The 24204-nt window shown below is 50.0% G+C and overlaps 1 protein-coding gene across 7 annotated transcripts in view; it reads left to right on the forward strand.

The window, feature by feature from the left end:
* Positions 1–24204, forward strand: part of TACC2 (transforming acidic coiled-coil containing protein 2) — a 78274-nt gene that overhangs the window by 49934 nt on the left and 4136 nt on the right. For 3 of the 7 annotated variants that reach the window (XM_069461147.1, XM_069461149.1, XM_069461148.1), the window contains 6 exons: positions 3940–4004; positions 5494–5609; positions 6731–6902; positions 15865–16008; positions 16427–16503; positions 19807–19850. In XM_069461147.1, coding sequence (XP_069317248.1) covers positions 3940–4004; positions 5494–5609; positions 6731–6902; positions 15865–16008; positions 16427–16503; positions 19807–19850 — 618 coding nt within the window. Of the gene's footprint in view, positions 1–3939; positions 4005–5493; positions 5610–6730; positions 6903–8573; positions 8715–9590; positions 9681–15864; positions 16009–16426; positions 16504–19806; positions 19851–24204 lie in introns of all 7 variants that reach the window. The other 4 variants (XM_069461143.1, XM_069461145.1, XM_069461142.1 and 1 more) reach the window with 3 other exon arrangements.

A 24204-nucleotide genomic window follows, 5' to 3' on the forward strand; every position in this document is an offset into this window, starting at 1 on the left:
ACTCTAGACGTCTAGACTCTGGACGTAACAGGACTCTAGACGTAAGCAGGAAGTGTCGTTAGTTGAACACGTACTTTGAGCTGTGTGAAATCTTTTACAAAATACACGATTTTATTTCATCCTTTCAGCTCCACAGAGTGGATTTCTGCAATGCCCCATTTTAAGGATGAGGAAACAGAGGTCTGGAGCTGTTGGTGACTCCCCAGGGTGGCGGGGGCAGTGCGTGGGGGACCAGGTCTGCCCTCACAGCCGTCGATGTGAGCGCGGCTTCCTGCCTGCCCCTGTGGCACGCGGGTGTCAGACTGATCGCGGGTGTCAGACTGATCGTGCTCCCGCCTGGGCCACGAGAGCAGTGTGGAAGAGCTTCCCGTTGTCTTTAATGTTTCAAAAGACCTGAATGGAACTAGTTTAGAGAAATACCCCAGTGATTAAAATACCATGTTTAGGCTGTAATTACATCAATCACTGATAATCTCCCGCTGACTGAAAACTCGGGGTGACAGTTATAAATGGGTTTCTTTGCATGGTTCCTTAGTTAGTGCTCTTTACTGGTGCAGCCTTTTAAAACATGGTGCTAGGGCAGAAACCCTCGTCCATGTGGTCCCCAGGGATAAAAATATTAGGAACCCTTGGGCTGCGCAGCCTGAGACCTCTCCTGCCTCTGTCCAGGAGACCCTGAGAGAGCAGCTGTTTTTAGAGTCACAGGTTTGGGTGGCTCTTTGGTGGTCACCCAGTTTCCTTGTCTCCCTACCACAGCTACGTCAGCCCCCACTTCCCACCTCCGACAGGGGGAAAGCGCCCTTCTCGGGAGCCTCATCCATCCCTTGTGTAAGGGGGCCACTGTCGCTGTCATACTGTAGACATTTAGAAGGGAGAGGGCGAGGGATTTAGGAGCAACATCCTTGTCCCTTTACAAAGGGCTCTTTTCTTCTCCCCTAACAGAATGTCACTTACGTTAAAAGTTCCAGAGATATTAGCAATAAGCAATAATACGCCTGATCCCCATCCCTTACATTTGTATAACCTATGGTAGGGCTTTTGCCTTACATCATTTCATTTTATCCTACAAAATGTCAGTACCCCAAGCTCCGTTTGATAAGTCAATAGGCATGGAGAATTCTGGCGAGTTGGCTTCCCAGGTCCTGGGAATGAAGACCAGCACTTGCTGCATCCTCCAGCTTCTGCACAGGGCTCTTTGCGGTCCCCTGGCAAACCTCTAGCACTTAGTCGGATGAAAGCATCAGTGAAGCCCTCTCGCCGTGCAGCGTCCCGGCATAGAATAACTACCAAAAGCAGCCCTCGGATGACAGGACCCATTAAAAATAATTCTGGGCCTCTTCAACTTGAAGGAGCCACATGCTTTAGCAGGTGACCATGTCCTTTAGTTGCAAAGATGGTGGGCCACTTGGTGCCGCTGACGTCACCCAGGCCTGCCAGCTGCATGTGGCATGATGCGAAAATGGGGCTAAAGTTGGACGTGGCATCACCCCCAGGCCTAACCCTTTGAGGCTTAGCATTTAAAGCATACGAATAAGATGTCAAAAACCAATTTCAGGAGGATGTTTCCTCAAAATATCGGCGATCACCCAAGATGACAGGAAGAGATACTGATTTTTCTTACATCCTTTCCAGACCAGTTTGTAGATGATAAACGAAGGCACAAAATGGCTGTGACTGGCAGGAGCAGGGCGTGTTCAGAAGGGGCATCTCCAGGTGTCCGTAACCTGGGACTGACCTGGGAGGGGCGTGGGCCTCCCAGAACCAGGCGTCTCGCACATGGAAACATTTCTCTGGGCGTCAAAGACCCGTTGTTGAACAATTAGTTGCTGCTTCTGAAGGGAGGAATGGGGGACACGGGGCAGTGCGAGGAGACACCCTCTTGGCAAGTAGGAAAGACGGCGGGTGAGTGAGCTCAGTGACCCGAAACTCCCCAGATTCAGCTGCCAGGAAGCGTTGAGGTTGCAAGTTGGACACTGTACGGAGGTGAGCTGGCAGCCAGAGCTGGGCACTCACCTGGGGCCATAGTCCCTGGAGAATCTCTGTGGTGGTCCCTTGCTTGTCCTGGGAGCTCCATGCTGTTCTGGAGTGTGTTGAGAGGTTTCTGTTAAATAATTTAGGGGTATATAATACCTTGGCAAGAATAATGATACCTCGGGGGAAGCAGCTGATTCACTATTATCTTCTCCACTCAGACAGTCTATAGAACAACAGAACGATGGCCCTGGGGTTCCACACCTCACCTTGTCCATCACTGTTTCCCCCCTACTTCTCATTTTTGCAGTGAGGAGGAGATTAAGTCTTACATGGGGGCAGACCGCAAGGTACGGCTTACATGACGGTTGCGAACACACTTTCTGCACTCTAGCCCGGCAGGGTGCGGTTTGTGCTAGTCTCTGGGCTTTCCAAGTGACAGAACAACTGAATCTAGACTTTTTTTTGGAGACAGGGTCTTGGTCTGTCACCCAGACTGGAGTGCAGTGGTGGCCTCATAGCTCACTGCAACCTTAAGCTCCTGGGCTCAAGTGATCCTCCTGCCTCAGCCTCCCGAGGTGTGCACCACCACGCCTGGCTAATTTTTTCTATTTTTTGGTAGAGGTGGGGTCTCACTCTTGCTCAGGCTGGTCTTGAACACCTGGCCTCTAGCCATCCTCCCACCTTGGCCACCCAAAGTGCTAGGATTACAGGCATGAGCCACCACACCCGGCCTTTTTGACCTTTAATCCACAAAACCATCTTTGATCCTGTGAGCAGGTCGTGCCTACTAGAAGGATGTATTTGATTCACCAGGGAGACTCAGAGATTCCTGAAAAGTTGTCCACATGTTTAAGTGCTTGAGTTTATTCAGCCACAACCACACACACTTGAAGGATTTAAGAAAATCTTCCAGGAAATATCTCATTCTAAACTGATATTAAGGAATCATTTTTTTTTTCCAGTGCTGCCTTCAACACTATGCAGAAATAAAGGGACTTTAAACTAGAACTGCTGTTTATACTTATTTTCATAAGTATAAAAAAAAAATCGCAGTCCGCTTTACGGATTGCCACGAAGGCTTTTTCACAGCTGGTTTCTGAGCATGTCACTCATCATATCTTGGTTTCTTTCTAAGTAGAAAAGGAGCATCTGGTAGCTCTAGACTGGCTTCCATGAGGCCAGAAGTCCACTGTGGTCTCATTCACCACTGTGTGCCAGGCACAGAGTAGGTATGCAGTTTGTTTGCTAGACGGCGAGCTCAGCTGAGTGTCAGAGCTGCTGCCACATGGGACTGCCCAGGTCCCTGGAGCAGGCAGTGGGGTTTCTAGTCTCTGTTGAATGTCTGGAATATTCTTTGCAGCCTAAAATCACCAAATCAATTTGAAATAGGTCATTTCTCTACCTATTTGGACTTTAATAGTCTTTGCATTCAAAAATTTGATTTGAACTAGCCCCATAGGCACTGTGGAATTTTGGGAGAGGTTTGGGGGACTTGAGAAGCTTCTCTTGCAAGCCATACTGAAGGAGCAATGCCATTCTTCCCCCACTTCTGAGCGTGGCTGCAGCTGAGTGGCCAGTATGGGTCCAGTTCCCAGATGTCATCGGGATGCATCGTTTCACATGCTGCACATGAGAGCTACGGAGAAGACCCACACCCCCAGTGCACACACTCGCTGATCTGGAAGCTGAGTGTCCAGATCTGTCCACACTCAGCCCTGTGTGTGTCTGTACCATTGGATGTCCCCGGGCCTCTCAGAATCCCTAACGGCAGAAGCCCCTTTACAGCAAGGAGTTACCGGTGGTCTGCAAGCAGCTGAGCTGAGGCCCGCTCTTGGCTATACTGCAGGTCTCCAGTCAGCGGGCGCCCCCAGCCACCCAGAACCCTGTTCTAGGCCTCACCCTGCCCGGCCCGAATCTTCCCTTTTCTTTCTCAGGCACTAACCTCACTTTCCGTGTTTTTTGCAGAGTTGGATGATTATAGAAACTCCTATGAAATCGAATATATGGAAAAAATCGGCACCTCCTTACCTGTAAGTTCTGCTTGGGACCAGTTGGGGACTCACTTTCCTGCCTGCAGGGGCTGCTCCCCTGTGCAGAGCATCTCTGGGAGCCCACGCCCCAAATCAAGCGCTCTCTGTCCCCACCGCGTCCTGGGTGCCCGGTGATGACAGGGTGGGGCTAGAGGTTTGTGCTCAGTCCACTTCATGTGGCATTTTCAGGGAGAAAGTGATAGATTTCTTTAAAATGGGTGAGAGGTGTCTTTAAGGTTTGCTATTAGCTATTTTTGACAAATTTTTTTTTAAGTAACTGAATATTGTCCTTTGGGCAATAAGCCTTTCATCCCATTTTTAAGTGGTTACAGTGGGCGGCTGTCTTCCCTGGCTCGGCACCTGCTGCCCCAGGGCGTTTTGTTCCATGCGTGACGTCTCGCTGTTGTCCAGCGATGCCCTCAGAGACATCATAGCGGGGCCTGCTCACAACACTAAATAGCCCTGGACATGTTGCTTTTGTCTTCATCTTTCTTTGCATCGTTTGTAGATTCTAGGGTTGCTGCTTTTCAACCACAGGTTGCTGTAAGTTAGACCTGAAGGTTGGGCAGGAAAATGTGCACATATACAGACTTAACTCAAGAGCCACGTTAGTGAGGTCAGAGCTCCTGGAGTAAAGCACGTGGACTTTGTCATCACCCCTCGGTGCATTGCCGAAAGGGTGTTAGCTTACCTCTGCGGTCAGAGAGTTGAGGCCACCTACGTAACACTGAGGGCGAGACATTTTACCTCTGGAGCATCCCTGTGTCTTGATAGCTTTGATTTAAGTGGACTGTGAAGCCACAGGGTGCCCCTGCATGCTGGGCACCATCTCCTGACGGGTGCATGGGCAGACCTCGTGGATGAATTTCGGGAATAGTGTGCCCTGCTTAGGAAGTACAGAGACACTCGGATTTTCACAGTGGTGCAGAGCAGTGTGCTCACTGGCCATTGCAGTGGCTTCTTTGGGGACCCCAGGGCATGTGGAGGTCTTCCCTTCACTGACAGATGCCAGTCCCATTTCTGGGTGTGGCATCCTCCATGGCACAATCCCTGTGCACTAGTCTGGCCAAGCTGCTCTCCAGGCCCAGACCCTGCCTTGGGCTCGTCCAACTGTGGACGGCCCTGGACTGGGATCTTGCCTTACCCTCTGCTCATCCTCAGTGGCCGGCATGGTTCTGGCCCCATGAGGGCAGCCAGCAAATGTTGATGGATCAAAGGGGTCCAGTGCACCAATGGCATCAGTTCATCGTCCCCTTGCTGATTCCCTCCTGCAGCCAGTCGAGCTTTCTCTGCCTCCTCTTTCCCTCCCATCCTCCCCACCTGGCCCCTAGCCCGGCCCCACTTCTCCTCTCTTCCTGGTGGCTTGAGGAAAATGAACCTTTTCCCTGATGAGTTACTTGTCCCCTATTGAAGAGTGCTCTGACTTTTATCTCGGGGGCGCGTTCAGGCCAGCGGCACCCAAGCTGATGTGTGACTTTGCTCCCTGCAGCAGGACGATGACACCCCGAAGAAGCAGGCCTTGTACCTTATGTTTGACACTTCTCAGGAGAGCCCCGTCAAGTCTCCTCCCGTCTGCATGTCGGAGTCCCCGACGCCATGTTCAGGGTACGCCTTCCATCGTGACCAGTGGCCTCCAAGCACCTTCCCGCCCTTCTCCTGACTTCGTTTCGCTTGCACGGATCCAGGCAGCCCACGTTTCAGTGTCCGAATGTCCACAGGGACGTGAGCGTGTTGGTTTTGTTACGGCTGCCCTTGGCACTAGGGCGAAATCCTTCAACAGCAGACTGTGCGATGCCCTGTACTCCCCCTGTCACACACACTTCCTTCTGTCCTCTGTCCGATGGGGGCAGCGTGGCAGAGCACGCAGAGCCTGAATCCCACCTCCACCCTTCCTGGTTGTGTGACCTGATGTGAGTCACTTGACCGCCCCGTGCCTCAGTTTACCTGAGTGCAGAGTGAGAGTAATAATAAAACAGACCTTGTCAGGATTTTGTGGAGACTAAAGCAGGCTGTCAGTCTTCCAGCATGTCCCCGACTGTATCATGGGGACAGGGTACCTGTCTTCCAAAGAGATGCTGCATGGAAAGCTCTTGTCGGCATGCCCGGCACGCACCAAGTGCCCGATAAACGTGTATTATCGATATGGGTGTGAATATTTGCATTCATCAGGGTTCATGCTCTGAGCAGTGTGATGTTTCATCAGGTGAATGTGGGGTGTGGCTCTGAGATTTGGACCTTGCTGTCCTTGTGTACCTGCCCCTCCCCGAGCAGGAGTAAAAGCTCTCACTGTGACTCTCAAACTTACAGAGACTCTGCAGGGTGGTGCAAAAATGATGCTAATGGTGATGTCATTACAACAGTAGTGGCATAGAATAGGCACTGTGTCAAGTGCTTTATAGACATGCAGCATCTCATTTAATCCTCACAGAGACATACATTGTCTCCATCTTATAGAAAAGGAAACTGAGGCATGGTACCCAAATCGCTTCCCCCAGTGTACGCAACCAAGCGCTGATCCTCTGCTCAACTGCAGAGCTCGTGCCCACAGCCAGTGGCATCTGTGCTTCTGTGCCCCTTCCTTGTCACGGGGCCCTAGGGGTGGGGCTGGACCCCTGAAGACCTGGTCCAGGTCCTCCTGAAAGTCCAGCGTCCCTTGCAATGACTCAGTCAGGGCTTCAGTGGGGTTTCCAATGAGAAGACCCTAAAGATGCTCTTTGCTCCCCCAGGTCAAGCTTCGAGGAGACTGAAGCCCTTGTGAATGCTGCGGCAAAAATCCAGCATCCGGTCACACGAGGGCTGGCCCCCAACCAGGAGCCACACTTGCAGGTGCCAGAGAAACCCTCCCAGAAGGAGCTGGGGACCATGGCCTTGGGCACCTCCTCAGAGGCGATTGAAATTGTAAGTGGAGTCGGAGGGGCCCCAGATCACGGGGGATGAGGCCTGGGTATTGTCACCAAGAAGGGGCCAGGCCTTCAGAGCAACACTCACCCGGCTCCTACCATGGGCCCCTTAGAAGCCAGCCTAGGAGACCCTACACCGGAGGACGAGGGCCAGGCTCTCCACTCACACTGGGGGGCTTTACCCTTCTCACCTACGTGCTTTGCTTGCCTTCGGGGTTTTTTTTTTATTTTCCATTCTTAGCCCCTTAGGACTGGACTGTTGCTTTGGAGCCATCATCAGTCCTCTGCCATCCTTGATGGCAAAGACAGGGGACACCCTCCTTTTGAGGAACAGTTGGTTTTCCCAGGACTTAGTAAGGGGAAGCTTACTAAGCTTTATACTTTATACTAAGCTCCATTTATAGACCAGGACCGTCACCCCTCCCCTCCCAACCCCTGCGGGGGTCTTGCAGAACACACAGGGCAGAGGCCTCAGCCGCCTCCACACTCCCTGCACGTTACACATGTCCATCTGTGGCCTGTGGTCTCCTAAAGTATAGGATGCACCTGCCAGTCTTCCATGTATCTAAAAGGGACCAGCCTTCTAGGTGAATTTTATTTTATTTTTTTATCTCCGTCTTAGCAATCCCCAAGCAAATTTGAAGCTATTGACTTAGTGTGTTGCTTTTGCTGTTCTGTATTAGCAGAACATTCACTATCTCATGCATCAGATATTTATTGAGCTCCTACTATGTACCTGGCAGTTGGATGCTGGGGCAGATGCTGGATAAACAGCAGTGAGCAGAAAGAGGGTCTAGATGTGAGTTAGTCTCTCAGATACCAGCAAGGACTCGCACGTGGGTCTCCTATAAAGCTGGCTTCTGATTTTGAAGTCTTTCTGATCTACCAGGAGACAACTTTTTCGTTTGTAATCATCTTTCCATTATTTAGAAAATGACCTTTACCAAAGCCTTACTTCTTTTGAGATTTACACATGGAGGTATTTTCTGGATGAGTTATGTTATGTTTGGAAAGCCCCTCACCTAGCTAGCCTTCCACCCACCGAGATTTTCAAATAAACAAGCCAATGGTCACGTGGCGCCTACCCGTTGACTAGGGAGTGAAGGTGGCCTGGGGTGGGGGAAGGACACGGAAGCCTCCTGCTTTTGGGGATGGGGGTGGGCCTGCCACTCTCAAGATGTCCATTGTCGGCCAGGCGTGGTGGCTCACGCCTGCAATCCTAGCACTCCGGGAGGCCCAGGCGGGAGGATTGCTTGAGGTCAGGAGTTCGAGACCAACCTGAGCAAAAGTGAGACCCCATCTCTACTAAAAATAGAAAAAATTAGCTGGGTGTGGCGGCCCACGCCTGTAGTCCCAGCTACTCGGGAGGCTCAGGCAGGAGGATCGCTTAAGCCCAGGAGTTTGAGGTTGTAGTGAGCTATAATCACACCACTGCACTCTAGCTGGGGTAACAGAGTAAGACTCTATCTCAAAACAAAAAAACAGATGTCCATTGTCAGCATGTGGGGATTTGTCCAGATGAAAACGCAAGAATTGGCAGCTAACTGATACTCTCTTTAACATGAAGGCAGAGATGTCCGACAAATGGGTGCGTGGCCCTGGCGTGGAATCAATGTCACTCTGTTCTCCTCTATTTCTCTTGTGTGTTCTCCTCTCGGCCGGCGTTCAGACAGCTCCCGAGGGCGCCTTTGCGTCTGCTGACGCCCTGCTCAGCAGGCTGGCTCGCCCCGGCTCGCTCTGTGGTGCACTTGACTACCTGGAGCCCGACTTAGCAGAAAAGAACCCCCCAGTATTCGCTCAGAAACTCCAGGTTTGTAGCCCACGTGTGACCTTTGGGGAGTTTGTCAAAACCTCAGTAGAGAATGAACCCCTGAGTCCCAAATGAAATGAGGCAGGATTTAATGAGGAACTGCTGAGAATGTTCCCAGTGAAATGTTAATATCTTCCCCTCGAAGGCTGATATATGTGGTGTTCTTTACCCAAGACGCCAACGTTATATAAACTGTGCGATTACATATCGAACAAACGGTTTCTATTCCATTTTAGAAATTGGGCCAAACAGTCATTTTTTAGAAGTATTGATAGCCCCCAAAGCAGTTTCTACAATTTATGCACTGAACCAAGCATATTAGATCACCGTGGAGCCAAGCTGTTTGTATATATGAGGCTACCTCAGACTCCCATTGAGATAACATCTGGGCTCGGTCTCGCATATGGGACCAAAAACAATGATCTACTCTGTGCTTTAAATTTGACAACTTAATTTGATATCCCCTAGACTAGGACGTTCAGAGCAAAACCTAGAGAGATTGTTTACAGCCATTTGAGAGATGCAGACTCATTCACGGAAATTGTTGGCCCATCTTATGTTAAAAAAACAAAAGGAAAGAAATCAAAGAAAATAGTACAGGAAAAATTTTGATCCCAGTGAAAATCATTTCACATTCAACTGCGTAATACTTCCCGACATGCATTCAAGAGGGCGATTTTTGAAAAAAGGAAATTAAACACTTAATTTCATGATCTGCTGAGGTGTTAATTGTGAGAGAAAGGTGGAGCGTGTGTTTTTCCCGAGTACCTGTCATGACACATTTACGTGGCACATTCATTTCTTGGATGTGGAAAACATTGACGTCTGTCTCGATGCATCTCCCTGCGGTTTGCTCGTGCCCCGGCCCGCGGGCAGGAGGAGTTAGAGTTTGCCGTCATGCGGATAGAAGCCCTGAAGCTGGCCAGGCAGATTGCGCTGGCTTCCCGCAGCCGCCAGGACGCCAAGGTACCGGTTTGCCGCTGCAGTGCGCTGCCTCCCGAGAATGTCGTGTGTGCCGCTGTGGTCAGGAAGCTGCTTTGCTAACCGTCCATCAGGCAGGCATTGTCGGTGTCCGACAGAGTGCCGTTTCCAAAATGCTGCAAGCGGAACTCTTATATAAATACACGCTGAGCACATATCTATTAATAGGATCTATTTAACTCAACAGTGAGGGAACCGGGAGGGCGGTGGTGCTGGTTAAATGGAGGAACACAGGAGAAAGCCATGTTCGGAGTCGGTGGGGCGAAGGAGGCTAGGGTGAGATTGCAAGGTGAGATAGAAAACTAGTTAGTGCTGACTTAACAGAGTGGAGAAAAAATCATAACCTTGAGGTTATTTTTTTCCCTCTATAGATACCATTTGCTTCTCTACTGAACAAAAATAATTGGCAACTTTTCTATTTTCTGCAAGTTAACATGTAAATTTAGCGAGAGTAGGCCCTGATCAATAATAACTAGTACGTGAAATCGAGACATGATGCTCTGGACCAGGGCTTAGCAATCCTTTCTGTAAAGGGCAGAGAGCAGATATTTCAGGTTTTGCTGGCGGAAGTCTCTGTCACAGCTAGTCAGTTCTGCCACCGTAGTGCGAAAGCAGCCTCAGGCAGTGTGCAGATAAAAGGTGTGACAATGTTCCAGTAAAACTTTTTTTTTTTTTTTTAAACTAAAAAGGGCAGCGCGCATTTGGTCCGTGGACAGAGAGAGTTTGCCAACTCCTGCTTTAATGTGGGTGTGATATTGACAGGGCATGCGGAGATCTTTTTGCCTGGCTTCCAAGTTTGGGCTAATTTTTCTTAACAGTTTGAGCGGCTGCTGCTGTTGATGTGCAGAACGTGTGTCATTCCCCGGCCCTTGCCCTACCTGAGGTGCACAGCCCAGTGAGCCTGGTGTGTCAGACCAGGGCTGGACCCACCTGTGCTCTGTGGCTTTGAACCAGTTAGTGAAACTCTCTGAGTCTCTCAGTTTTTCCATCTGTGAGATGAGGCCAGTAACAGCGAGTTTGCAGGTTGCCTTGACGACTACAGACCACGGGGGTGCGGAGAGTGGCACTGTAGCTGGCGCATAGTAGGTGTGCAGTGGAAGCTGCTGCTGTTGGCTAACACTGCACTCTTGCCTCTGTTCATCAGAGGCTCCCAGCATCTCTCCTGAGTAGTTGAATCCAGGTTCCAATTTACAGATGGGAACTGGAGCCACGTGCCGGCAGTTTACCAGCCTGGTGGGGACTAGAACTTGGGTCTATAAATGGGAGCCCCGACCTACCTGTCTCGGGAAGCAGCTCATCTGCAGAGGGGGCAGTGGTGTCCCCACCTCTTGTGCTTGGTCCAGGAGCAGCAGGAGTTTCAGCTGCTGCTCCTGCCTGGAGGGCCCCACTTGTCCCCCTGGCTCGAGCTCAAAGGGAGACCCCTCCCAGAGACAGAAGGTGCCCACGCTGTGGATGTCCAGATTGGGGTCAGGGGGACCCAGGGCAGGGGCAAGCATATAAGCACAGATTGGTGATGTCCTTGTTCTTATTGCCAAACCCTAAACTTAGGTTGAATTTCCATGAATGTCAGATTTTTAGAAAGCATTGAGCAGTGAGGATTTTTTTCCCCCACTAGATTTATTTCTCACTATCCTTGGGGAGTGGCTTAAAGACAGAATGAATTGCCTGAAGTTTGGCTGCTATAAATAGGGTGTATTCCTGTCCAGAAGTTTGAGGAAGAGCTGAGCATGTTCTAACGAGTAGTTGAGATTGAGTGTGACGTGCGGCGAGTGTCTTGGTGCACCTGCCTCCTTCCTCTGGGAGCCTGCCAGAGACAGCCGTCCCCCAAATATCAGCCAGGAGATGACTTCCTGCCAGTCACAACTTGTTCTCAGCCCATGTGTCCCAATTTTGATTTAGAAAATAATGTCATACTGATCCGCCGAGTGTGGGTCAGAGAGACGGTGCAGGCCACCGTCTGTACTTCACAAGTGCGCGCTCAGAGAGATGTTCTGTTGGCTGGAACCATCTTGGAGCATAAGGACATTTTTCTCTACCTTAGTACCTTGTATCGCTTTGTAAAAAGTACATTATTGGATGTCTGTGGCCCGTGGGAACTAGACGCTTTTCCTGCAGCTCAGCAGCCCGAGGGTGAGCCGCGGCCTCACCCCACCGTGTTCCTTTGGGTTCCTTTCCCACACAGACCCTGGCTGCCCTGCACTGCGGTGGAAACTGCTCACACAGACCAGCAGCCGCATATCCAGTTGGCCCTTTTTTGTGCCCACGTATTTCAGCTGCAGGTGACACGGCCCAGTCTTTTTGGCAGCATGGTCATAAGTTATGGTTAACACAAAAATGAAATCACTTGGTAGGAAAAGTATCCTATAGACGGGATGAAAACCAGCATGAAAAAGAGGTGGGGGGGTTGCCCATTGCTCTTTAGAGCAGCTTCTACTTGCATTTCTCTTTAGACTGACAGAGAGCCCGGTCGGCCTTCTAGGAACTACAGCGGGATTTTCTCCGTCTAGCTAGATGTTAGAAATGAGGAAAAGTCCATAGGGGCAGGGGTGTCAGGCTACAGCCTCATTGTCACTTGCCTTCCACGTGCTTCCAGACACACTGAGTTTGGTTGCTTGTGTCCTCCTGGGGTGAGACTAACCAGGATGAATTTGACACTCTCCAGGTTGGATAAGACCCCGAACAGCAGTTAACTCATGCGTGTAACAGATGCTGGTTGTGATCCCTGAAGCTGCTGGCCTTTCTGGATGCCAGGGACCCAATACGCAGACTGGGGCATGAGGTCACACGAACAGGCTTTGGGAAGGGAGCAAGTCCTAGCAACAGGCACCCTGGGAGGGAGAGTGGTGTGAGCCCCCAGCATCTGACTCTTCTGTGAGTCCTGGCTTAGGAGGGGCGGACGCCTAGATTTTACATGAGTGGGAGAAGGAGTTGGGGCCGGGGCAACCTGTGTTGTTGGCGAGCAGCCTGTCACCACATTCTGTGTCTCCCTATCCCCCTCCCCCATTTAATGGTGGTTCAAAACAAGGGCCACCTGATGCCTGAAAGCCATGACAACAGCCCGAGAAGAGTGGCAGGGGACCAGCTCCTGAGCATCCGCATGTTTGACCATCTGGAGAATCTGTGGCCATTGCCCAGAGGCCGCTGAGGACTGTGAGGCCGGGTCTGGACTGGGGCTGTGTGGTGGGAAGGAGCAGCCAGGCGGTGTGTGGTGGGGCCTTCCCTGAGAGGGCACAGTGCTGGGTACCTTCCCCTGTTTGCGGCTCCTGGGCTTGGGCACCTATGTTGGGACAGGGCGGCACCCACTCTCCTTCCCAGATGGCGGCACATGGCTCGGACATCCCCCCATGCACCTAGCCTGTGTCCATGCCCCGTGGCCTTAGCCTATGTGGCTGTTGTCTCCCCAGCTAACCAAGACTCCCGGTCCTCACCCCTCTGTGGCCCCCTGGCCCAGCTCTCCCAGCCTCGAATCTGCAGGTGCACCCCCCAGAGGTGGCCTCTGACGGCTCCTGGGGACAGGAATCCTGCCACAGTGCTCAGCCCCTAGCTGACAGCCAGAAGGACCCCAGGCACAGGCCTGCATGGCTGAAGGGGGTGACGGTGGCCAGGGGCTCTGGCGGAACCCAGGACGTAAGGAGTGAGCTGGAGGTTGGAAGTTGGTTGCAAGTCCCATGCTTTCTGGATTGTGGCCGTTGTACATTTCAATTTGTGATTCTAGTGGCTTTTGTTGCCCCTGGAAAGTAGCAAGTGGGGGATTATGTGAGAGAAATAAAGCTTAATCTAAAAATATCTGATCTTAAAATATCAGGGAGAGACAAACCTATTAATTTCAGTTAACAATTCTTGGTTGTAAGAAAAAACCAGGCTGTGTGCAATGAATTTCATTAACACGCAGACACTCAGGCAGTAATTCAAGTGGGTTCTGAAGTCATCTGTTTCTTTATTGAAAACACCAGGTGGCCTGGGTGGAGGGAACAGCGAATTGCTCTATAGGGTGGTGTCCGCTTGCATTCACTTAGAAGGCTCAGTATTTTATTGACTTTTTCATTCCCTTTCTTGTTTTACAAAGAACTCTGGGCAGCTTAAAGAGCATTAATTCCTTCCTTGGTCATATTCAGTTTCTGCCCAGTATGATAAAGTTAGCTTTAATTAAATCTGTTTTCTTTTGCACTGCAGGGAGCCAGCTGATCTTGGGTCAGAACTGAATCTTATTCTGGGAGAACTTTTGGCCAAATCTCTCAGATCTTCTGTTTTTTTCATCTTCAGAAGGACCAGGCTGAATTTGATGGTGTCTAATTTTCTTCTCATTTTGAGATTTTCTTGTTCTCACTTTTTGAAGAACACATTTACTTTAAGAGTGATAGGAACAGGTTTTTTTTTTAAAAATCTTTTTCAGAATTTTGTGGTTATGAATTTTCTCCAAAGGACAAATATTGAGTCTCCATCTCTCAGTGTAATTTTCCAGCTACTTCCCGAGAAGTTCCCTGTCAGATGAACTGTGAAAACCGTTTCCAAACAGCAGAGATCATGTACGAGGGGCTCTGGCCCTGTGGACTGTGGTGTCCTTCTGCTCAGGGCTGTGGACCTGTGTTCTTTCTGGTCCAGTGTCCTGTAAACAGAGGCTGCTTGAGGGCCTGAGGCTGAGAAGCGTGTGATACCCTGTGTTCACATCAGCGAATCTCCGGGGTCTGGTTGAAGGGGGCTGTGCACTCCCGTCTCTGGCTGGCGGATCATTTGGGTCCCTCCTCAGGGTCAGCCTGAGTGCTCAAGGCCACGCAGGGCAGTGAACTCCAAGCAATCTAAGTTCTCTTCCAGGACAACCTAAACCATGTAGTTCACCTTGCATGTATACAACTAACTATTGCTAACCCAGTCATCTCTGGTCCTATCCATTAAACTTCTCCCTGCGTTTCCTAAGCTATCTCCACCTCAAGTTCATTTCCCCTGATGCTGTAGTAGGGTCAGCATACCTGTTCCTGTCACTGAAGAGAGAAATTCTGCTGAGTGTCTTCAGGTGCACCGTTCCCGGTTACTGTCGGCTCTTGAAGCTGCTGCCCTAAGTCCTCATCACGCTTTCCTCAAATCTCTTTCTGCTACGCAGTGGTGTTCTGTTCACCACTGAATTTATTCTCATGATTTTCCAGGAAGCAGTCCCACCCTGCCTGTTAGACACTGTTGCCGCCCATTGATTTGGACTCTAGTAATGAGGGTAGAGGTTCACCTTGGCAACCATGGCAGCGCCCCGAGGTTAATGCATAGGACTGAGAGTGCGGTTGGTTTGATGTTCCTTTTGTGGTAGAAGTAGGCTGACAGCCCGGCTGTGCTGGTTGACGGTGCTCCTAACCCTGCATTTCAGCTGCGTGGCAAATTGCTCAGCATTTTGTGCAAGGGAGAGAATGACCACAGACCCCTCCTCACCCCAGCTAGGTAGTGTCCTCTACAAAAGGCTGTAGAGCCTCAGACCAATGTTGGTGGGGTGGGGGGGACGGTGGATTGTGTACTGCTTGCTGAGGGTCTGATCGGCTATGTGGATATTGTGTGATTACCCAGCTTTAAATTTTTCCATTGATGTAACAGACTTAAGGGCAACGTAATTCTTCACATCCAGAAACTCTTAGCTCGCTGAAGGTGACATTTGGTTAACAGCCACAGAAAGCCTTAAGCGTTGTGTGAATCACATCCTTTCAAATGGAGCTAAACAAACTCCCCCAAAATTGAAATGTGGGCAGTCTCACAAAACTGATCAAATCTGTGGTTATTCAAAACTAGCCAAAAGTAGACTGGAATTCAACATTGTTCACCGTCAAGATTTTATTTTGGAAGTGGAGCCTTCTGGATAGCGACCTTGGTTCTTAGGCGCTACGCCTGAGTGGCTCGGCGTGTGATAAATGGCAGTGATACGCAGGCGCCGCCGCGCCTGACTGCAGGGGCTCACGGGGGCCTCCGCCGTGAGCCCCTTTGTGTGCGGCACAGGTGCAAGGTGATAGATCTCCGCAGATTCAACCTGGCACTCCCCTGTTCATGAGTCTCTGCATTTTCTCATACTTTGATGTTCTCCGTTTCAAAACCATACAGCCAACCCATTCATGAGAAGATGAATGCTGTCCTCTTTGTCCTATGGTTAATGTTAACCCCCCCTTTTTTTTTTTTTAATTAAAAAATCATTCCACAGAGAGAGGCGGCTCACCCAACAGATGTCTCCATCTCCAAAACAGCCCTGTACTCCCGCATCGGGACCGCTGAGGTGGAGAAACCTGCGGGCCTCCTGTTCCCGCAGCCCGACTTGGACTCCGCACTCCAGATGGCCCGGGCAGAGGTATCGTGGCACGTGGCTTGGTCTCCCCGGGAAAGGAGCCTATTCCTGCCCTTATACATAAATACATATATGTGGTCCACAAAGCCAGTGTCTTTGGAGACAGACTTTCTTCTCTGAGCAGTGCAGGCAAAAATGTGTGGCAAACCCTGGGCTTTGATCTTCCCAGGCACCATTGTTTAATGAATTCATAACAAAAAGCATGCTCCTTTCATTTGCTCCCCAGGGGGCACTGGGAAAGTCTGGTATCTGGCTTATTTCCTTCTCACGCGCAGGCAGGTTCTCTGAATGTAACTGTGGTTTGGCGTGGGAAGTTTTAATTCCACATTTATTCCCCGTCTCCTGGTCTTGGTCTGTGGATCGCTCAGATCCAGATCCACTCCTTTGGGGTTAACCTTTCTCTTCTTCTCCCCGACACTAGATCATAACGAAGGAGAGAGAGGTGACAGAGTGGAAAGACAAATATGAAGAAAGCAGGCGGGAAGTGATGGAAATGAGGTCAGTTGTGGTGCTCGGCCACCCTGGTGCCTGGGGGATGCTCACCTGTGGCTTGATGATGCCGGAGCTGGCGCGGTCCGAGGAATGCGTCTGCTATAGAAGAAGCCCTCTTTTCTTTATGACATGGGCTCATATTTCTACAAAAATATTTTTAGTGTATTACTATTATTATTAAGATAGCATGCACATGAGTTAAAGAATGCATTCAAAGAAATATACGTATGATGCAAAACAGACCCCTCCCTGCCCAGCCTCCTGTCCCATAACCCACAGATAACTGCTGTCCCGTTTCTGGTGGATCCTTATAAGAATTTTCCACTTGTCATCACAAATGTGTGAATGTATCTATCTCTACAGCCTCCCTTTCCCTCCCAAATGAATGAGGAAGTGCAGTAGACATAATTCTATACTCTTTTTTTAACTTACCAGAGTATCTTGGACATATTTCATGCATCTCTACCTCCTTGTGTTTAACAGGTGCTTAATGGTCCGTGGTACAGATCTAACATAATTAATTGAACCAGTCTCAGTGGATGAACGTTTAGAATGTTTCCTGACTTTTGCTTAAATGTTTATTTTCATTTGTTGTATATTGTAATAGAAACACAGTAGCCACCACATACTAGTGCACTTAAGTATAATGGTGGGTGCTACTTTGTTACTGAAATCAGTTGCATTCCTGGCTACCATTTTAAGTAGGTATTAGGTGATCATAGCCCCTATTTTCTAGGTCACAGTAGTATCTTCCTGAAAGCTCTCCTGTTAGTTCCTTCTTTCTGCTGACGCTTTCCTGCGACTGCTTCTGGAGGTTAATCTTGGAGTGTGCTGTTTCACATTCAAATCGAAGTCCTGCAGTGGCATTATTTTTAGACCTCTTTCTTTTCTCTCTTATTTTGGAGGGATGGATGGCTCTAGTTTTTTACCTGCACTGAAAATGAGATAGGCCATCCTGGGAAGGTCGGAAGTTCTGTCTCTGATTCCTTCGGCCTCCCTGGGAGAAGTTGTGCCCATGGGGGCCCAGGGAGTGCTGTGAACTAAGGGATGTGGTAGAATTTTAAGATGTCACCAGCTAGTTCAGCTGCACTGGCATTTGTTGGCCTCTGGAGCCAGACCAGGTGAAAGTCAGGCATTGCTTCCCAGCTGCTTTGGGCATGTTACTTAACTGTGTGCCTCACTTTCCTTGTCTGCAAAATGCGGGTAAATAGCAGTGCCTCAAGGCAGCAGAGCATAGGGTTATGTACAAAGTCTCCAGAGTCTGATGCCTGGATTCACATCCTAGCTGTGCCACTCAGTAGCCCCGGGATCCTGGAACAGTTTCTGAAGCACCTGATGCCCCAGTGTCCCCATCAGTAGTACTGCTGGGGACAGTGGGCGCCTCCTCGCAGGGTCACTATGAGGGTAAAGTGGGAAGACAGCACAGCCAAAGCACTTGCAGGCCCCTGGTCTCCCTGCACTTCTGGAAGGACACGCCCTTTCCCTCTGTTTCCTCGGCAGTGATGGGTTAGATAAGGCAGCCTCAAAGATCCATCATGGTTTCGTGGTTATGGGATGCGGGGAGGTGTTTAATCACAGAAAACACGGAAGTGTTCTGTGTAGGATTCGGGAAGAACCCAAGTGGGCTCATGTCGTGGTTACCTTTCTTGCTGTGAGTCTGTCCTTGGGTGAGTCGCTCTGCCTTTGAGACCAAGCTTGGGAAGCCAGGGACAGACACCCAGCAGCTGTGCAGCCTCTGGGCTTTGCAGAGTGCTCCGCTTTTGTTTCCCTTTTACCCTCACTGAATTCCCCCCACAGCCCTGAACGTCACGCAGGGGTGGGGAACCTACGGCCTTTTAATAAGTTTTGTAAAATTTGGATTCAGTCAAAAGGCCACAGTCAAGGATCCAGAAGGCCACACGTGGCCCCAAGGCCTCAGGTCACTGTGCCAAGGAGCCAGCAGAGTCCCCCAGCACCTGTGAACAACTTGCCCGGGGCCACACAGCTAGGAGAGGCACATTGGCTGCAGCCCAGACACCCTGACCCGGGGGACTTTGTAGTCCTCTGTCATCAGGGTCCTGGATCTCTGGCAGTGAGCAGCTCTTGGTTCTCTTGTAGGGAATGATTATTGGATAACGCAGATGAAACCCTTAGTCTGTTTGAGAGGTTTTTTCCAGAAGATTGGCCTTGGAGGGAGGGCTTCTTCACATGTCGGTCCTTTCGCTTGGGGGCAGCTGTGAGGCAGTACTCCAAGCAGGAGATCTTAGTGCTTTTGTGCAGCTACTGTTTATTGAGGCTACCCAAGAAGTGCTACTTCAGGCCCATCCCCTGCTCTGTGAACGCAAATGAGAAGTGGCCTCTGGGCCTTGAGGAGCTTCTACTCCAGTAGGAGATAAGACTCATGTTCAGTGATGCCAGATGTATGAGATGCTTTGAAAGAAGATGCAGATAGGCCGGGCGCGGTGGCTCACGCCTGTAATCCTAGCACTCTGGGAGGCCGAGGCGGGTGGATTGCTCAAGATCAGAAGTTCGAGACCAGCCTGAGCGAGACCCCGTCTCTACTAAAAATAGAAAGACATTATATGGACAACTAAAAATCTATATAGAAAAAGTTAGCTGGGCATAGTGGCGCATGCCTGTAGTCCCAGCTACTCGGGAGGCTGAGGCAGTAGGATCGCTTAAGCCGCGGAGTCTGAGGTTGCTGTGAGCTAAGCTGACGCCACGGCACTCACTCTAGCCTGGGCAACAAAGTGAGACTCTGTCTCAAAAAAAAAAAAAAGAAGATGCAGATAAAATGTTATGGAGTTCCTAGGAGAAATCAGGGAAGGCTTTCTGGAGGAGAGAGCATTTGAAGTGGACCTTGAAAAACAGACTGTGAGGGGTAGAAATACAGAGGGGAGGTGAACCACATGAGCAAAGACATGGGGGTGAGAAAGCCCAGAGCAAACACGAAATCATGTTTTCTCACTGAGCCACTCTGCTCATGAGATGGCATGGAAAGATGTAAGACTGATGAGGGTGGCTGGGCCCAGACACTGGTGGGGCTGTAGGTTTGGCCTTATTTTTCCCTTAGTGGGCAGTGGGGGATGTTGAAGATCTTGCGGGGGGGTGGTGTGTTCAGAGCCGCACACTAGGAAAATGAACCTATTTAGGTGCACAGGGAGAGGGCTGAGGGTGGAGGTGACCCTGGAAGAGTGAGCCCAACCTTAACAGATGAGGCCTGTCCCGCTGGACACTGGTCAGGCCCTATATGTCCAGCACTGGGCCCCTGTGTGAGGATGAAACCCCTCCTACTGTCATGGCTCCAACGTGTTTTTACTTCTCTTACAGGAAAATAGTGGCCGAGTATGAGAAGACCATCGCTCAGATGATAGGTGGGTGTCCTTAGGCCTTCCCTGACGTTTCTAGATCGTGGGGAGGCCCTGGAAGATGGGAGGCTCAGGCGGGCTCCTATAGAGCACGACGTCCTTCAGGGAGGAGCCAAAGCATCTCAGCAACGGGACCTTGCTCCAGGGCACAGAGCCCGGGACCGCCTGGGAACACCTGCTGGCATGTGCTGTGACATTATCCGTGCTACGGGAAACCATGGCAGTGAGCTCGGTAGCTACCATTTGAGCCGGCCAAGGACTGTCCATCTCATGGGCAAAGAGATTTGGGCTGGTTCCTGGGATGTTTGGGGGCCTTTTTTTGCTTATGAGAGAGTAGGAATCAAATCCCTAGTCCCTAATTTAGTTTAGACTCAAGGGACAAAATACTTCACTCAGCCTTTACGTGAGGGTCTGGGCCAAGGATGGTGGACCACGGGGTGATTGCCCGGCCCCCTCCTCCTGTGACTGCAGCAGACCCTATTCCTGAGTCACAGCACTGTTTCTCACTGAGGTTGGACACTGCCTCAGAATCCATCTTAACACAGCACCCCTGGCAGCCAGTACTGACAGATTGCTTTGGCCCACAATAAAAAAAAAAAAGATCTCAAGTTATTCGTTTCCCACACCTAGGCCTTTTTTTTTCTTTTTCTTTTTCTTTTTCTTTTCTTTGCTTTTTTCTTTTTTTTTTTTTTAATAACGAGAAAGATCTTTGCAGAAGTTCCAAGCCCAAGGTTTTATGCCAGTGATCACTATTCAGAAATGATGTTATTATGATTCTTGGAAGGGAAGATTGCTTGTTTATCCATCTGTCTGTCTATTTATTTGCTTAGGGTTCATGATAATCAGTTTTTTAAAAATCCTTTTGTCCCAAGGATAGATGGAGTAAAAACTCCAGGTCACTGCAAACCATAGTTTGTGTGTCCAAGCTCGACACTGTGCTCATACGTGGCCTGTCTCTCAAACGTTTGGATGTATGAGTCATATCACACCTCTGGCTTGTCCCGAGATGAATGTAACAGTAGCGTGGAGAACAGTGAAGAGGCCAACAGTTGAGTGCTTTCCACCCAAAGGAGCTTTTGTTTTGATTTATTATAATAAAGCCCATTCCACCCAGAGCTCCAGGAGAAGCCCATTCAGGTGTTTCTGAGGTTCAGCTTCATGGTGCCTGCTTTCCGTCAAAATGAAATTTCTTTATTAAATTGTTTATAAAAATTTATGAACACATGGATGAGATTTTTAAAAAATTTTAAACTCCTGGAGTTGAAAATGCTGGTAAAAATGTTCAGGATGAAGGATTTACATCTTGCAATATGCAATATTTGGCAAGTGGAGCACAAACTTTTGGCCTCCTTGGAGCCTTGGAATGTCACAACATCACTCAGGCCTACCATGGCTCATCTGGAAACCTCCTGCTCCATCTCAGAGCCGTATATTGTTATTTTTGCCCTTGATGCTGACATTTCAGCAAACGCTGAAGTGGAGGGAAAGGCTGGGAGCTTTTGCTCGGAGAGAAGGCTGCCCAGAGCCATCTGTCATTGCTCAGCTGGCAACGTTGATATAAACAGATGTTCCCTCTTGAGAATTAAAAGTGTGAGAACCTCTCTAGTTGGCATAAGTGGCCTGTGCTTGTCGTGACAGAAAGATTACTTGACTCTCAGACTTTCCTCGGAGAATATTTGTAGGTGAGAGCAGTTGGGACATGTTCATCCTAGGCAGTCGGAAGTGTGGGTGCAGCCCCTTTGGGCATTTTCCTGTCCTGGGGTGCACTCTCGGGTGGCCAGGTGGACCAGCAGCCCCGCCTGGAGCAGCATTGTCACGCAGGAAGGGATCTCACTGTGCGTCTGTTCCTCACTCACCCATTCATCATCCTCTTCGTCATCCACTTTTCCAGAGCTTTTCTCATCAGAAGGGTGGTGGGTCTGTGGTTGTCATCCTCAGTCGGTGTTGCAGGTCATTGATTAAGGCCACCGTAGATTTCAAGGTCCTTCTGTCCTTGTGGAAGACAGCAGAGGGCTGAGGCATGGCTGGGACTTGGGGTAGCTGTGGGCAGGACGTGGCTTCTCTCTGGGCAGGTCTGAGTCTCTCCATACATGGAACCAGGCTGCTTCTCTCCCTATTTGCACGCACCTAAGCAGCATCCTTTATGGAAGTGGGAACTCAGGCCCGGAGAGCTCAGGCAGGACCAGAGTGAACGTGATAGTGTCCTGAAGTGAAACCAGTCCCTCCGACACCTGCTAGCTCTTCCTGGCTCCGGGGCTTCCACACGACGTTCACAGATGCTCCACACCAGGGTGTCATCATCTTGCCATTATCATTCATTCTCACCAAAGGTTACTAAAGAGAATATGTCTTATTAAGCTGAAATATTGATTTATTTAGCATTCAGAACAAAAAGAGACTTCTGTGCTTTCTGCATTCCAGGTTGTTGCAATTGATTTTTTTCTGCTTTCCTAACAACTGCCCTGATTATCTGTTTTGCTTCCATTTTCTGTTGCTGCTTGCCCTTTGCTTGCAAAACAAACAGGCAAGCCTGGTAAGTAAACGCTTTCCCCTAATCCGATACCTGCCCATTGCAACCCTCATTTGTTTGTTTGTTTTTCTTTTTTTTGTTCTTTTTGCTTCTGTGTATTTGCTGCATTTCCCATGCGATTTAATGATGTTTTGCCTGAAAAGCCAGAAAAGTCTTCAGGGGCATTGTTTTGTTGTCAAGTCTAGACTGCCTTTGGTTTAAGGCTGATTTCCTGGTTTGAAGAACCTAACTGCGTTTGTCATTCACGAAAAGATTTGTGAAGCATTCTTGCCTCCTCAGTCTCCTGGGAACTGGGCAATTCTACTTTTAAAAGGGTTGGGGCAGGAGGAAAGGAAACCTGAGCAAAGTCTTGGGTCCAGGAAATCAGATGAACTTGGTTTGATAAATGGCTCCTTTGCCAAGCCAAGTGAAATGTATACGTGGGCTCCAATCAGCCCAGAATGTATATTGTGCAGCGTTCTGGGAACTGAGGAAGCAGCTAAAATTCAAAGAATAAAAACAAGCATTTGATTACTAGTGAGACTTTGAAACGCCCTTTCTTTTAGGAGTCTAGGTGGAGCAAGCAGATTGCTGGTAACTCTTATCTCTCTGTGTGTTAAAAACCTCCCCTTCACTAGTCACTGTGACACACTGTCATACCGATTCAGGGGAGACTGTCGTGGGGTTCATTATGGACAGTGATGCTGTTGTTGCTAATGGGTCACTGATATTGGGCATTTCCTAGGTGTCTAGGGCTTTATATACTGTCATTTAATCTTCCCCCAAATGCTGTGAGATATGAATACTGTTGTCCTCTATCTCGGGTGAGGAGGCTGAGACAGAGTTTAAAAACCCTGCTCAGTGTCGCACAGCTGGGAAGTGTCAGAGACAGGATTCAGACCCGGGCAGTCGGCTCTGGTGCCTCTTAGCCACTGCCCTGGGCAGCTCCAAGCTGCTGGTAGTGAGAGCTCTTGGGAGTCCTGTGATCACGTGGGCAGGGCTGGGGGGGACATTAGGCATCTTCTAGGCCGTGGGTCTCCAGGCAGTGTCCCTGGACCTGTAGCATCTGCCTGCATCACTGGGGAGCTTGTCACAGATGCAGATTCTCCGCCCCACCCCAGACCTACTGAATCGGAACCTGCGGGGTTCTCCAGCTGAATCGGGCGCACACTCACATGTGAGAACTTTTGGAAATGAGGCCCTGGGGCCCTGGGAGGTCAGGACTTTTGAGCAAGCTTATGTCAGGGCCGGAGCTAACACCCGGAATGTGGCCCCCAGCACACCACACGGTAAGAATGTGCCTGACTCCAGGGGACAGCAAGGTGCTGATCTATTGTGTCTGGAAGCCAAGGGAAAAGAACCCGTGGCAAAATCTCCCTGCTGCTAAGGGAGCCGCGTCCTTCAAGGTCTGTCACTACAAGAGGCCCATGTGGAGATGTGGTTGCCGCAACGGCTTTGGGTTTGGCCTCTGCCAATTCCTCAGTGGACAGTGACGGCTTCTCAAACCTTCCATGCTTTGCTTCTCCTAAATGGGGATGAGAAGACCCCCCGCCCCCCGACCCGGGGTGGTCGTGAGGCTTCAGTCGTTCATTCATTGCACGGACTCGTACGGAGGCATCCGGTGTGCAGGGCGCTGTCCTAGGCCCTGGGGCAGAGCACTGGACAGAGCAGACTCCGGCGTCTGCCCTCGTCAGTGAGCTGAGTAGCCGACACGCACACTTGCACGGGCACATCTGATATAAGGGTGGCTACTGCCTGAGCGGGGAAAGAAAGGACTAGACAGAATGGAGATGAAGCATTCTGGGGGGGTGACGTGGGATCGGAGACCTGAGTGGATGTCAGGGATCCCCA

Source organism: Eulemur rufifrons, chromosome 28, assembly GCF_041146395.1.
Source record: "Eulemur rufifrons isolate Redbay chromosome 28, OSU_ERuf_1, whole genome shotgun sequence".
Classification (NCBI taxonomy): Eukaryota; Metazoa; Chordata; class Mammalia; order Primates; family Lemuridae; genus Eulemur; species Eulemur rufifrons.